At 35.7% G+C, this 16,060-nt stretch overlaps 1 protein-coding gene across 34 annotated transcripts in view; it reads left to right on the forward strand.

Moving 5' to 3' along the window:
- The window catches only part of dlg2 (discs, large homolog 2 (Drosophila)), a 212,174-nt gene that overhangs the window by 184,181 nt on the left and 11,933 nt on the right, over positions 1-16,060 (forward strand). For all 34 annotated transcript variants that reach the window (XR_001634554.1, XM_016490317.1, XM_016490320.1 and 31 more), the window contains 3 exons: positions 3,434-3,548; positions 14,334-14,510; positions 15,619-15,694. Coding sequence is in view for 33 of the 34 variants with exons in the window: in XM_016490317.1 (XP_016345803.1) it covers positions 3,434-3,548; positions 14,334-14,510; positions 15,619-15,694 (368 nt within the window). In the remaining variant the exon portion in view is untranslated. The remainder of the gene's footprint in view (positions 1-3,433; positions 3,549-14,333; positions 14,511-15,618; positions 15,695-16,060) is intronic.

Genomic DNA, 16,060 nt, shown 5'->3' on the forward strand with positions numbered 1-16,060 from the left:
TGTAATTAATTTATAGCATTAACAAGATGACCCCTTGAATTCATTTTGAGAGCGATGACTGATTGAATGTATTTTTAGTCCAGTGCCTGCATAAAAGATTAGTATTGACCAAGTTCAGAGGCTGTCATATGTGGATCAGCTTACTCAGGGTGCGAATTACGGGGGGGTTTGGGGGGGGTCTGACCCCCCTAAAGAAGGCTTTAACCCCCCTGATGGACGTCAAAAGTTTGGTGTAAGTTTCAAAAATCTATTCATGAAAGATTGATTGATTGATTGATTCCCTGAGCTTATTTTCCTCTGTGAGACTTTCCCTTCACAACTGTGAAGCTGTATTTTTATCCTACTGTATTTACGTTTCCAGGGGTTAGCAGTTAATAATCAATTGATTTCTCAATTCACATGTGCTTACTTCACAAGCCTGCTGCTTATGTGCATCAATTCCCTTCATATGCTGGTGGAATTCGCAAGTTTTGAAGGACAGTTAAAGCTGAAATATTTGCTGGATTTGTGGCTTGTTTACCTTTAAGCGAGCTAATACGCTGCAGATTGAAAACACAAAGCTGACATCAAGAGAGAAAATCCAGCATGGCTTTTGATCTGGACTATTTTAGGGGGAGGAGGGACTCTAAGACACTCAACCCCTGCCCACTCTAGAGTCCCAGCCAATGAGAGCAGGTCTGGAGGAGGGAGTGTGTGTGTGTGAGAGAGAGAGCGGAGAGGAGGTGGTAGAGTGGCAGTCTTTGCTTGTGTGTAGGGAGCGGTCAGTCTCTCATGCTGCTGCAGTCTGCGAGCATCCTCAAGAGTGAGAATCTCTTTTTATTCTCTCTTTCATTCATACATTCTTTCATTTTTCCTTTATTCCATCCTGTCTACCAGCCCCCTCACCTTTTTTTAGCTTCTCTGCTGTTGCTGATTCGTTTCTGTTCAAGTGAGAGTGGATTTGCAAGCACATGTGTGTGTATGTGAGTGTGTATTGCATGTTTAGGGGGGTCTGTAGCGTTCAATTTGGTTTATTTGAGGTTATATTTATGTTATACTTTAGAAAAGTGAAATTTATGTTGGAACTGTGCATGATATTGTTATTTTGATATTGTGTTTCATTAAGTGACAACTTCCCTCTTGAATAGTTCTCAATGTATGAACTTTTTTTCAATCTTTATTTAGAAAAGAATGTCAAATATTTGTAATGATGTTCCCAAGAAACATCTCCTGAAGGTGTGTGTGCTCAGCAGTCTTTTTTTCATTTGAGTGGATTTGTTCGGGATGAGTGCATCCCTCACTGCAGGATTGTTTTGGGTTCTCTACTTTATCCTCTGTCTGAGCTTTGCACCACTCTGAGACTTTTTAATCTGTTTCTCTTTCTTTCTATCTATCTATCTATCTATCTATCTATCTATCTATCTTTCTTTCTTTTTCTCTGGAGAAGAAACATCTCTTTGTTTCATTTTTATTCTTTAGCGGTTTCTCTGTCTTTTCAAATAACATTGAGGCCATTAGAGAAAGAGGTAGAGCTTAGTTTCCAGAGGTGGGAGTGATTTGTATAACGTCTGTATATTTCATTGGGAGGAAATGCAGATATATTTTGTGAGTCAGGTCTTTTTTTATGCTTTTACTGCACATCTCTAATTGTATTGTCATCATAATTGTCCTTGATCTTCCTCTCTCAGCCTGCAGCCTAATGACAAAATTGACTTGTCATTTGACCTTTGAGTTCCTGCAAGGACAGACGGGGCTCTCAATCAGCCTTATTGCATGTAGACCCTTTGATGACCCTCATCAGAAGCTGCTCAAACCATCTAGTTGATGAGTGGTTTAGTTATTTGCATAAGGTATTTTTAGACCAATTAAATGTGTTAAAACAAAATGAAAGAAGCTGAATAAAAAAGCTTCCAGAAAAGGATCCAAATCAGCTGTAACATGTTACTCAGGTGTGGTAGGTGCTCTGTTGGGGCTGCTGTGCTGGTTTGGGTGGGCTAATGGTGTTCAGGCTGGGCTTTGGGGCATTGCTGAGTGCTCAGGTTTAGCACACGGTGTGTGTGTTCATTGGTCAGCATCCACAGCAGATGTAGTTCTCTGCTGAAACAGGGCTGAGGTGTGCAGCACCCTCAACAAACTGCCATGCCGTGCACTAGATTACATGCTGAAAGAGCACGAGTACTGTTTTAGGAGGGCAAATCTGTGTTTTTTACCATCCTGAAAAATACACTACAATGTTACACTACAATACACAAAAGAAAGCCAATAAAACAAATATTATTGGACTATGTTTTACAGGAAAATACTATTTTGGCCTTTGTACTTTAAAATTTGATGTTTAATTCTCTGTTATTTGCAGTTTCTTTGTAATTAATTGTGAAATTTCTGGGTGAAAATAGTTTCTACACCAATTCTTTTTTAGTGGGGTTGGTAAGTTTTTTTTAATGCTTTAAAAAGTCTGTTATGCTCATGGGAATCAAGAATATAGTAAAAATACAAATATTGTGAGACATTATTACAATTTAAAATAACTGTTTTCTATTTTAATATATTTTAAAATGTAATTTATTCCTGTGATGGAAATGAATTTTCAGCAGCCATTATTCCATTCAGAAATCATTCTATTAAGCTGATTTGGTGTTCAAGAACCATATTATTATTATTAATTTTGAAAACAGTTGTTTTTACAAAAAAACTTTTGGACAGTTCTGTTTTTGCAGAGGTTGTATGAATCAGATGTAGTTAAAACTATCATCATATTTTTAAAAGTATATGGGATGTTATTATAGCTGTGAAATGGGATCTTTGTTTTTACTTTTTGTTTTTGTTTTTATACATTTAGACATTTTTTTTTTTGGGGAGTATGAGGCTTGTGGCTTGAACAACCCATTACACCCCCCCAACCAATCTCAAAGGAAGGCGAAACAAAACACAACAATAGGGGTTCTTAAAAAGTGCATATACTAAGTAATGGATAATATACAGTTAGCTGGTTATTATCTTGCAGAATGATGAATATTTCAATTCTGCAGGAATCTGTGGAGATTCAGTATCATATAACAATGAGACAGAAGTGTGATGTTATGGGATATCATGCATTTGTACCACAGTAGATACATAATATGACTTTACCATCTCTCTCTCTCTCCTACTCTTTCTTCTACATTTCCTGTATTGACTGTTTGACCTTGTGCTAGAAGTCAGCATAGAACAGCTGATTGTATTGATCGGAGCTGTCATCTCAGACACTAAGTCTCTACAACACCACATCCTTTCTAGACAGCATTTCTTCCGAGATATCTTTTTATTAATTCTTTGGTTTGAGACTGTTTGTTTGCATGTGCTCTGTTCTGTTCTAGTGATTTTAGGGATGCCATTGCAAAGCTTGATGTTTGATTTGGGGGGAAAAAAATGTTGCATTATGTTTACGCTTGCTTGGTTATGTTTGTGCTTACAGAATACGGGCGTTTCGAGGCCAAGATTCATGACTTACGAGAGCAGATGATGAACCACAGCATGAGTTCTGGGTCGGGATCCCTCAGAACCAATCAAAAACGGTCGCTCTATGTCAGGTAGACCTCATCTATATTTAAACATAAATGCACATACACTAACACAGAACTGCAAGAATTAATTTAATTTTCTTTGTATGTTTTTCATGTTTTTTTTTCCAGTCAATTATCCAAAAAAGCTTCAGATTTTCCTTACCCCAATGGCAATTTCCTTTTCTTTTTTAAGCAAAATCTAAAGCTAAAACTAGCGAAGATTTATGCTTTAAACGTTTAAAAAAAAAAAAAATTTTTATTCTTAAAACTAGATATTTTCTCTGAAAACAGGTTTTACCTCACACCATGTAGCTTCTCAAGACAGTTTATCTTGTTCACATATTTTTACTGAAAAACAAGATGAAAAACAGATGAAAAATTTTTTTGGTTGTGAATGAATGTTTGAATGAATGATACTGATTTCCCAGCAGCCCCTGATCATGTAAATATGGCGTTAACTGTCTTTCCATGTCACTCTTGTTATGTGGGACTGATGTTGGATTGATGTGAACATCAGTGTGGTCTCTCTGGGTGATGAGACATGTTTCTAGCCTGGAGCGAAATGTTTGTTGTACACACAAGCACACATACTTCAGGGGTTTGCGTGTGAACCTGCAGGGTATCTGAGTGAGTGAGTCAGAATTCATCAGTGTCCACTTCGCCTTTCTAACACACACACACACACACACTAAAAGGAGCACATGCTGTCTTATGTGTGCGCTCTAATCCTAGATCAGCCAGAATTGGGGATCATACTGTTTTACATGACATTTAGAAGAGCTATTGATATTTAAAATCAGTAGGAAAGTGGCAACAGTGACCCATTATAAGATGCTCCAAGAAACCTCTCTTTGTTCACCTGCTCTCTGTTCTTAAGTCAACATGAAACCAATTTTATTTTACAGTGAGACATACTGTATATATATATATATACAGTGGGTACGGAAAGTATTCGGTCTGAATACTTAGGACCATGTGATATTTCAGTTTTTCTTTTTTAATAAATCTGCAAAAATGTCAACAATTCTGTGTTTTTCTGTCAATATGGGGTGCTGTGTGTACATTAATGAGGAAAAAAAATTAACTTAAATGATTTTAGCAAATGGCTGCAATATAACAAAGAGTGAAAAATTTAAGGGGGTCTGAATACTTTCCGTACCCACTGTATATATATATATGTATAATTAAGATATAAAATAAAGATTTTAGATCTTAATGTTTTGTAATTAGAAATTCTAATATGTATTTAATATATAATATGTATCATGTAATTATATGTATGTAATTTAAAAATATTTAAAATTTAAATTAAAAAAAATGTTTTTTAAGAAAAAGCCAACATGATAATAGTTTGAGCCCATTTCCAGGGGCTACTAAATATTTGTAAATATTTTCAAGAAATTATGAAGATAAAGAATTAAATCATGAGACCTAAGCAATACATTCTAGCCTCCAGGTTCCCTCCAAACATCCCATGCGACAGCACTGTTTGGCTACTCTTCTGAACAGCTGTTATGATTCTCCCAGATATGTTTCACAATACAGTCAACAGAACAGAGATTAGTTCCTCATTAGCTGGTAGCGACATGCAGCTGTAGATTTCTGAGTTGGCTTTGTTATTGTGTGTTAGATAGAAAATTTCAGCAGAACCAGTGCACCTGTGGAGATCCATTGTGATAAATAGCAATCCTGTCAGCAATTATACATATACACACCTCCTCTCCTCATGATGTACAGCATGCACTGCTCCCCCAGCATTAAAAGATGCTCAATATCTCCTTCCCAGATGCAGTCTAATGTGGCAGGCCCCCTCTTTGGGTGCTAGATAATTGTACTGTGCCATAGCCAGTCCGAAGAGCTGGTCGGTTTTGCAGAACACGGATGCTGGGAAAAGCTGAGACACAGGAAATCAGACCTTATAGGGAGACATTTATTTGCTGCAGAACACATCAGCACAGATCAGTTCACTGAAGTCTCATTTTTGTGTAATTTTACTAATGCTTAAGATAGGAGTCATATTAAGAGGGTTATGTCATTGAAAACTGGATTTTGAATTTCCCTTCTCATCAAGGTATTTGCATTACAGCCATGAGCATACAGTTACAGGAAAAAGTATGTGAACCCATGGATTTCTGCATAAATTATTATAAAATTTGCTCATCGACTACTCACAATAACAGGCAAAAACACAGACGCAATAAACTCTTAAAGATTTTAAGGGTGTGTAAGTGATAACAGAATTTTTTTTTGGGGGGGGGGTGAACTATCCCTTTAACAATAACAACACTATTGCAAACTGCTGAGTACCCATATTTACATTCAGCAACTTGGCTAATCCTGATGAAAAACACTTATCATTTACATTTAGAAGCCTGTAATTGTGAGGGTCAGAGAGAGTATTGCAACTTGTTTTGGTACAATAACTTTAAGTGCTCATGTCATGGACTAATATAAGTGTATCTCAGGGGAAGAAACTTGAATAAATATACATATACAATATGGCCCCTGTTGTACGCAGTACTGTAAGAATTCTGCAGCTGAGGAAGGAGATGGTTGTGAGACAGGAGTCTCCACAAACCTCTGCTCAGTCTGTAGAGGGAAACAGAACATTATGACAAAAGTATAATTTCCAGTTTGCCTCCGCTGAGTTCTGGCGAGATGAATGCAGAGGTGTGATCGCTGTTGGCTGCATTCTATGAATAGAAAACACACGTCAATGTAAAAGCAATGCATGCACAACTCCATTCAGTTAGGATGGGATATGAGTCAGTTATTGAGTGATTTTCCTCAATCAGCAAGTTTCAGTGTTTCTGTCACAATGAATCAACATCACAATTTCTTTAAAGTGGAAGTGTGCGTGTGGCTCTTTGTGTGTGTGTGTGTGTGTGTGTGTGTGTGTGCACTGCTTATTTACCTCCTCAAAGCATTCTCAGTGTCTCTCTCTCTCTCTGCGGTAGCATTTACATGTAGCCATAACAACACCCTTCCTCCATGTGATCGGAGAAAGAAATATACATCTGTTTATCTTGCTTAAGCAAGAAAGTCCAGTGTTTGTGTAATTTGTTCAGTGCAAATGTAAATTTCAGAATATAAATTGCAAAGATGTCTGGTTTGATTTATTTAGCAAGAAGTTGGCTGTGTTGTGTCTAGGGACTGCGACAGTGAGAGAGCTACAGTATAGAGATTTTTATTCGCTTATTTTTTTTAAACGCTGCAAAGAATATCATGAATATTGATGTTATGTTCGTGTTTTTTAGTTTAATTTTCCAAGTTTATGTTCAGCAGGAAAAGACTTAGATCTTATCTTATCTTATCTTATCTTATCTTATCTTATCTTATCTTATCTTAACATGCATTTTAACATGTTTAATAAGCCAAGCTAAATTGCACATGAACACCCTAGATACCTCACAGAACACCTTAGAAACTGCATAGCAACATGCAAGTGGGGTCTTTTAACTTGGGCATGTAAGCAACCATTCAGAACACAATATATACTGCTTAGCAACACCCTGACAACCACCTTGAAGGTTGGCTCTTTTGACTTTGACCAGTAAGTGAGCCCCTCGATGGCAACTATTGCAACAAGCACCTCTCACATTTTCTTCCCAAATTGTAAAAATGTAGTAATCACATAAAATCTTCAGTTGCTGTAATGTATGTAATTCATTCTTGCAAATGTCAGCTCGGGTCCTGTTATTTCACTAGCCCAGGCTCTTATCGCTATGAGGCCGCTGATCTACACATAAAAATTCCACTCCACTTTACTCTCAGGGGGCTTTTAAACACCACATTTCTCTGTAACAATTAAAAGCACCGCATTATCTGCACCTTTGCCAGCACTCTGACACTTTTTTCTAGTTTGCATGTTTACTTGTTTCCCTTTTGCCATGCTGATGGCTTCAGCTTTTATCTTGCTGCTTAGTAATACTACATTCATTTTTTTTTCAAGGACTGAGGCAGCACTCACTCTTAACAAATGATGTTACAGACTAGGGGTGTAACAATTCACTCGTTTTCTCGATGCATCGATTACAAACCCTGACGATGCATATGCATCGATCTTGAAACATGGATTTTTGAATCGTGAATCGTCGATTTCGGACAGTAATCGATTTAAAACGCTAAGAATCGAATGAATCGCGATTTCTATAGCGATTCAATGCTTTCAAAATATATACACATTAAATTACTACAAGCACAAATTAATGAAGACCTTGAACAGTGTTCGTGCCCTCGCATCTCTCCTTCACGCGCTCCACTTTATTTACCGCCTGCGACTGTCACAGGATTGCGCTCGCGCTCCGTTCGTGATGTGTGATCTCTCCTTAGTACTCGTGGCCAGTAAAGCTAAAGTGAAGTAGTTTTGTTTTTCTGTAGTTTTTCAATGGCTCTCGGTCATACCGACGACATTACCTGAGCAGTCGAAGGCTGCGCATTTATTCCATGGACTGAGCAAAAATGTAAGTGTCTAAAGCATACGCACAGTTCCATTGAATGATAAATGTGTTTTAACAATGTCATTGAACCAAATGTACGAAGGAAACTGTTAAAATAACCACAGCATTAACAACAACCTTGAAATAAGAGCGCGAGGTTTATCTGATAATCAGATGCATTAACGTATCATTTGTTGCTATAGCAAACAGACATCGGCCGCGTTTTCTTTCAGAATCATCATTTGCCGATGGAGAGGAAAAGTTAAATACTATAGCATTTTATTTTATGAAAATGAGATTAAGAAGTTTTCACACTGAAAGAGAAGTGATCTCGCGCTCAAAGAACTTAAAGCAGCACTATGTAACTTTTTCTGTGTTCAAAATTTGCAAAATTTATATAATGAGCGAGTACATCATGAAACCAAACAAAATATGTAATTTACTTGAATTTCTGACAAAATGTTTTATTAATGCTATAGTAAATGAGTCTATTTAAAAATATTTATTAATTTTAACGAATTAGCCTAATTATGTAAAAAAAAATAATTTTAAATAAATGAAGACTTGTTTCGTTTTGAATCTCTTGAATGAATGATTCAGACATCAAATACATTTAACACTCACTGTTCGCCACCTACTGGAATAATGTAACACATACAATCATTATTTGCAGCGTATCATTATTTTCAAAGATACTAGCATCTAACAATGGACAAAAGTGTTTTTTTTCACTAACCTATGGTTCTCTAACCATAAAGGCTGCTGTGTAATTTGCCCCCTGATTAAGCATTTAAAGAATTTAGGGGAAGCATTTAAATAATCATGTGAATGCACTTAAAGAATTCAGAATCGAATCGTTAATCGAATCGAATCGAATTGAATTGAATTGTGAATCGAATCGAATTGTTCTGAATTTGCAAAAATCGTTCTTGAATCGAATCGAAACCCTATGAATCGTGAATCAAATCGATTCGCTGTCTACCCAAAGATTCACAGCCCTATTACAGACATTTGCTCTAGTGGAAAAATGCTGTCCATGAGGTTCATCACCCATGTATGTACCATTTTCTGCTGAGCATTGTATATTACTCACATACTCTACCTGTACTGTTTCTGTTGCTGTTAGACACAGATTCAGCCCTGCAGCTCTACTGCAAGATCCACACAATAAATCACTAGAAAAAAAAAATACTCAGGGGCGCATTCACTAAACAGTTTTGGCAATTTTGCATGCAGTATTTCAGTGTGAAAATCTGCACTAAGCCAGATTCACTGTTAAATTTATATTAAAAAGTTTCAAAATCTATAAATAAAATATAAAGATACATTAAATATAAAAATAAAAGGTAATTCAAAATATTAATAAATACTATAATAGTATATAAATAATGCTAAAACAGTACTGACCTGAATTTGCGTAATTCACATGAGCACTGGCAAGAATGACCACTAAGCTACAGCTCTTGCGGTACATAATGTTTCGGTTCTTTCATCAGGTGATCTATCAGCTTTATCAATTTATCAGTAATTTTATCAGTTGAATGGTTTACAGACAAGAATATGTTCTATTTATTATCATAAGGGCACATAATGGCTGCAGAGGGGAGAGCGCATTATTCAGTATGTGTCATATGACAGTAAATTTTTAGTTTTTGTCAGCAGGTTGCAGGTTGTTTTTTGGAAGAGTCTTGAGAAGAGTCTTGAGAAGCATCACTGTTATAATGATGCCATGGAGGAATGAATCCACTGAAATAAGCTGAGAACCTGCCAGCATACAAACATATAAGTACAGTATATCTCCACTGTACTGCACGTAGCTTGCAGTTTCCATAACAACCTTTAACGTCTTTATTGGCCGATGAGAGGGAAGATGTGCTTTTTTTCCCTAGGCATGTGTTCCAATGTGTATGTGTGTGAGTGTGTGTTTTATCCTTTAATGAAGCAAGGGTTAACGAGGACATTGAAGACAACACTTTGTTCATGTATAGTGTAGATGATTGCTTTTTGCACTCAGTATGGTTTGTAACAGATCCGTAATGGTGACTAACCACCATTATGCTGTATATTATTGCCTGCTTTATAAATAATGTTGCACTGTATTGACCCAAACAGACCCATTTGCACCATCACATGACTATTAGAGCATTTTGTGCTAAAAATACAGCTGAAATGCAGATCAGTTGTCTTAATTGTGTTTGTTGTGGAATAATGCATGCTTGTGAAATGACATCTGTGAGATTCAATGTTCCATCTATTAGAGCAGCATATGTGCCAGCCATTATGTGCAACCCATTAATTTTGTCATGTAGGTATCTGCTCACAACAGTGCAGTATGGGTAGCTTGTGTATCTTTTCATTGATTTCATCCTTGGGATGATATTGATCACCAACACAATATGCAAAGGTTTGGGGTCAGTACGGTTTAAATATACTTTTATATTGCAATAATTTCAAATTCAATCTTCAAATTAGTGTAGAAACAACATAAAGACAATATACTTTTAAGATTTGTTTAATGGCATCTTTTTTATGACTGAAGGTGAGGATCACTGATACTAATACTACTGATACCTCTATGAAATTGATTATCCCCGCTAATAACATTACATTACAATTGAGAGCTATCAATTTTAACATTTATTAGACTTGAAAAAATAACTAATTTAAGTGAACTTAAAACAATCATTACATAAACTCATTATAATAAATGTCATATTTAGCTACCTGTGCCCTTCAGCAAGTAGGAAATATACAGAAACTGAATAAAGTTATCAAACACTAAATTCTAAATTTAAATATAGATGAATCCTTAAAGCTACAAAAGTTATTGATTTCCTCTTTTTTCTTTTGTTCTTTGATTATCAGACATCACAGCAGCTGATTATTAGGTTATTTTGGCTGCTTTAAGAGCTGCTGCTGCTGAACATGATGCAGATCTGACACTAAACTTTATAACTTTTCTGACTCACTTCAGGTCTTAAATACTCTACTAATGAGCTGATGAGTTGAATCGGGTGTGTTAGATGAGACAGTGCTGGGCTGCTCAAGGACAGTTTTGAAAACCACTGCATTTCAGAGACACGTTCTTAAATCTGACTCGTGTAACAAATACTTACATGCATGCACAGTTTTAAGGCAGCTTTGATGTGGTCGTAAAGATGTTCTGCGTCTAAATAAACTAAATTCTTGTCAAAAAAAAGAGACCGAAGCAGCAGTTGTGAGTGCTCCACCCCTGCGCCAATTGCGTAAAATATTTTCAAAGCATTAAACTGAAAAAATTAATCGTATGCGTTTATGCATAAATTTTGACAGCACTACTATGTATTTATATATATATATATATATATATATATATACACACACATGGAAATAATTCTTTTAAAAAATTCATAAAAGTATACATGTATGTGTGTGTGTGTATTTATATATATACATAGAAATATACACAGCACACACACATATATTATGTAAACACAAACTTTTATTTTGGATGCGATTAATCGCAATGCAATATAACAAAGAGTGAAAAATTTAAGGGGGTCTGAATACTTTCCGTACCCACTGTACATATAAACAGTTATTTCAAACTGTAATAATAGATGTCTGTATTATATATTTTGAATAATTCCGTAGAACTGTTTTTACTGTATTTTTGATCAAATAAATGTGGCCTTGGTGAGCATAAGAGACTTACGAAAGAGACTTTCAAAAACATTAAGAAATATTATCGACCCAGACTTTTGGTTGCGTATATAATCTAACTTTTCATAAATCATTTCAATCACAGTTGTAATACTTACCTATTTCCACAATAAATATAATATATTTTAAGATATGTACACGATATAACATTTGATGTTCATCCTATTGTTGTTGTTTTTTATTATTATTTAGCCCCTTTATTGATTTTAGGCTGTGTTTGTGTTGTCTACATCTTATTTGTTGCATCTGCATCATAGGCTTCCTTTCCAAAACAGATGTGTTGGCATGGTTACAAAAGGCAATATTAAGGAGAGGTGATGTGAGTGCTAGCATTGAACAGAGAAGACGGGGCTAGTGTACTAGTATCACCTGTTTGTTTGTTTTTTTTGTTTTTTGTTTCCCAAACTCTCACACTTTTATTTTATTCAGGAGAGCCTTGTCTTATCTGAGAGCTTTTATCAGGGCTAAAAATGTGTGAAGTGCTGTTTAGTGTGTGGTGTCATTGCAGCATTTTAGGAACAGCATGTTCTAAAATGATAAATCTCTTTAATATATGCCTGTTTTTGTAGTTATCAGACATCCACTTATTTTTTGTGTTTACATTTACATCAAGGGGTCAAAATTAGTTAACCTCTGATTGCAATTCATTTTGAAGTACAATTTACATTTGCCGTTAGGAGGTGGGTATCATACAGTGAGACTCCTTTGTTTTCACCCAAACAGAATAAGAAATTGTATAGACAATAGAGAGAAACATGAAATGCAATAACACTTGATTCAGCTTATCACAGGTCTGCATTGAAGCATTTTGGCTAGGCTTGCAGTGTCTAAATGTACCTGGAGGAACGAGTTTAATGGGCATTATTGCTGTTATCTCTTGTATTATGTACTCAGTGGGGCTGGCCTGTAGGAGACTGTGGCAGCCTGTGTTCTTTTGTGTGCGGATGCGTCTGAGCTATAGTGCTTCCTTTTACTGTGTTTCACCGCTTGATCATCCACACTGCCCTGCTGGAGGTAGATAACAGTGAAAACAGCATGGCTTTAAAACTGTAAAAAGTGTTTTTGCTGGCACATTTTGAGAATATAATTAAAAATACAAAAATAAAACAAAACAGCTATTACTTCTCCTGCTTATTTTTGAAGTGCACAATAAAGATCAATGGGTGACTCCAGTCCACATGCTTCCCTCAGACAGTTCAGGTTTAAACTCTTGTTTTCATCTGGTATTTGAGTCTACATCATCAGTATAAAATCTGTTCTTTAAATAGAGTGTTTGTGTCTCTTTCTAAGGATGAGTACGGGAATCATGGTTATTTTTGAAACGATAGCCTGTTTCTCTGGATAGTGCTCCTCCATATGAGGATGAATGAGAGGTTTCTTCTGTCACTGCATAGTGATTCACCCACTTCAGATGGCAGGAGTGCATAGTAAACTGTGATCGCCTTTGAAACGGCTTCGCATTTCTGATCTCATCTGTGCTTCTCTCTTACTGGTTTTCTATTATGTGGAGGAGCTGAGATTTCTCATTCAAAATTATGTGAAATTTATCATATAGTAATATATTTTGAGGTTTGCAGCATCTGAGAAAGACCTGGTTTCCATGTTTACAAACTGTCAGTCAGAGGTTTAGGGTTGATTAGATTTTTTGTTTTAAAAAAAAAAAAAGTATCTTATGCTATCCAATGTTGCTTTTATTTGATAAAAAATACAGTAAAAATGTAATATTGTGAAATATTATCACAAATTAGAAAGTAATTTATTCCTGTGATGGTAAAGCTGAATTTTCACCAGTCATTACTCCAGCCTTCAGTGTCACATGATCCTTCAGAAATCATTCTAATATGCTGAGGTGAAATATTTCTTATTATTATCAATGCTGAAAACAGTTGTGCTGCTTCATATTTTTTTTTAGAAACCATGATACTTTTTAGGATTCTTTAATTAATAGAAAGTTCAAAAGAACAGCATTTGTTTGAAATATTTTTTTTTTGGTTTTTTTTGTAACTGTTATCAAAAGTCTTTACTGTCACTTTTGATCAATCTAATGTGTCCTTTTGAAATAAAGGTATGAATTAAAAAAAAATCTTACCCCAGAGTTTTGAATGTATGCATATTTTTGTAATATTGTGTCTGTTACAGTATATGTTTTCCTTACAGCAGAGGAGACAGGAAATGATAGGTAGAAAGGGCAGAAATTTTCTGAATTCATTCATTGTTTAACTGATACATTTTTTAAAACAGACCAGAGAATGGCGCACTAGTTGTATCCCACAGATATATTAATTTAGTATGATGTTCCCTCCCTCCCCAAACTTGGCAAGAAAAGTGATGGCAGCCGCTTATAGATTTTCGAGGCAATAGAACAAAGCTTTCAGTTGTCGTCTCAATCCATCATATTCCCAACATACCATCATTATACACAAACACTCACACACAGTTATGAGGATTGTGTGCTACCCTATAATATGTGCTGACTGTGGCTAGTGGCACTTATTGTACCTTTTACAGCTGTATCTGCACATTTCACGCATGCTGCTTTAGAATGAGTCAGCCATTACTGCCAATTCAAGACTTTGAGAGTTTTAGTGACAGACAGATGCAAAATGTTGCGTGAATGTGTCAGCTCTGTAAAACTGACGTTGTGTGTGTGTGTGTATGTGCCTTTCTGCAGGGCTCTGTTTGACTATGAGAGGGCAAAGGATAGTGGTCTTCCCAGTCAAGGTCTCAGTTTCCGATATGGAGACATCCTCCATGTTATCAATGCATCTGATGATGAGTGGTGGCAGGCCAGGAGAGTGATGCTCGAAGGGGACAGTGAGGAGATGGGCGTCATCCCCAGCAAGAGGAGGTGAGTTTCGTGCTGAATCACCTACGTGACTAAAGACAAAACATTTGACCAGTGTAGATTTATTACCGCCTTTTTAAGCATTTTTTCTTCCAAGTAGTAACTTAATAACCACAATCCACATCCAATCTTTTTTTTTAAAAAGAGCTGTCAATAAATTAAAAAATACAATCAAATACAAATACATATCATTGATATGCTAAGTTATCAAATTAATCTCAATAAATTGCATATATCAATATTTACTTGGCACAACCACCTAAATTATGTAAATTAATTATTAAAAAACATAACATGAGTGCTTCCTTTTTGAAGGAGTAATATTTTTACTGAACTTTTTTTTATATAATTAATTGTACTAAATTTACATGTGACAGCCCTACTTCTAATCGTCACCCTACTGCCCTATATTTAAGTTGGCTCTTTAAAGAGAACATACAATGAAAAACAGAATTTTCCTTCTTCTTCTGATATGAAAGAGTTGAATACACCATGTGAATAATAAACCATAAAAATGGGTCATTCATTAATATTAACCTATCACATTCTTGTCTGTTAATTCCTCTGTATTTACATAAAGAAGTCTTAAATGTAAAGCAGAACATTCTGTTTGATTTGAAATATCAGGAACAAAATGGTCATATAAAACAAAATTAGGACAAAATTTTGATTGTTTCAGATTGTATGTACACTACTAAGTATATACTGTGTAAAAGCTTGGGTATGGTAATACTTTTGCAGTAATTTTGAATAAAAGAAGTATCTTAAGTTCACCAAGGCTGCATTTGTTTAATCAAAATTTTAGAAAAAAAAACCGAACAATATTGTGAATTATTACAATTTAAAATAGCAGTTTTATATTTAAATCTATTTTAAGGTGTAATTCATTCCTGTGATAGCAAAGCTGAATTTTCAGCAGCCATTACTCCAGTCTCCAGTGTCACATGATCCTTCAGAAATCATTCCAGTATGCTGATTTGGTGCTTGAGAAACAATTTTTACTATGACCTGTTGAAAACCAAAACGAAAGTTTGTGCTGCCTAATATTTTTTGTGGAAACCGTACATTTGTCTAGAACATTTTACTGACTTTGTCTCTATTACTGTGGCAGGGTGGAAAGAAAAGAGAGAGCTCGTCTGAAGACGGTTAAATTCAACGCAAAACCCGGTAGCCTCGATTCTAAAGGGGTAAGTGTTCTATTTGTTGAGTGATTGTCTTTAAAATGGTTTTATCAGTGCCAACATCCAAAATTCTATTTGCCCCAGTTTTCAGGTATAAGCAGGAAGGGCCCAATGATTTAATGACAGTTTAGACACAGTTCACCAGCAGCCCCTGTTGTGTCTCTTCACTCATCTAGTGTAATCTAAGTGTCTGTCTCTTCCCTTTCTTCAGTCTATCCAGTTTAGTTTCTGTCGTGCCCTGTCATCTTGAATTTATTTCCCCATTTCAAGTTGTGTTGGTGGGTCATTGAGTCAGTCAGAGTGAAAGTGTGTGTGTGTGTGTGTGTGTGTGTGTGTGTGTGTGTGTGTGTGTGTGTGTGTGTGTGTGTGTGT

The sequence above is a fragment of the Sinocyclocheilus anshuiensis genome, unplaced genomic scaffold, assembly GCF_001515605.1.
Source record: "Sinocyclocheilus anshuiensis isolate Anshui unplaced genomic scaffold, SAMN03320099.WGS_v1.1 scaffold186, whole genome shotgun sequence".
Lineage (NCBI taxonomy): Eukaryota > Metazoa > Chordata > Actinopteri > Cypriniformes > Cyprinidae > Sinocyclocheilus > Sinocyclocheilus anshuiensis.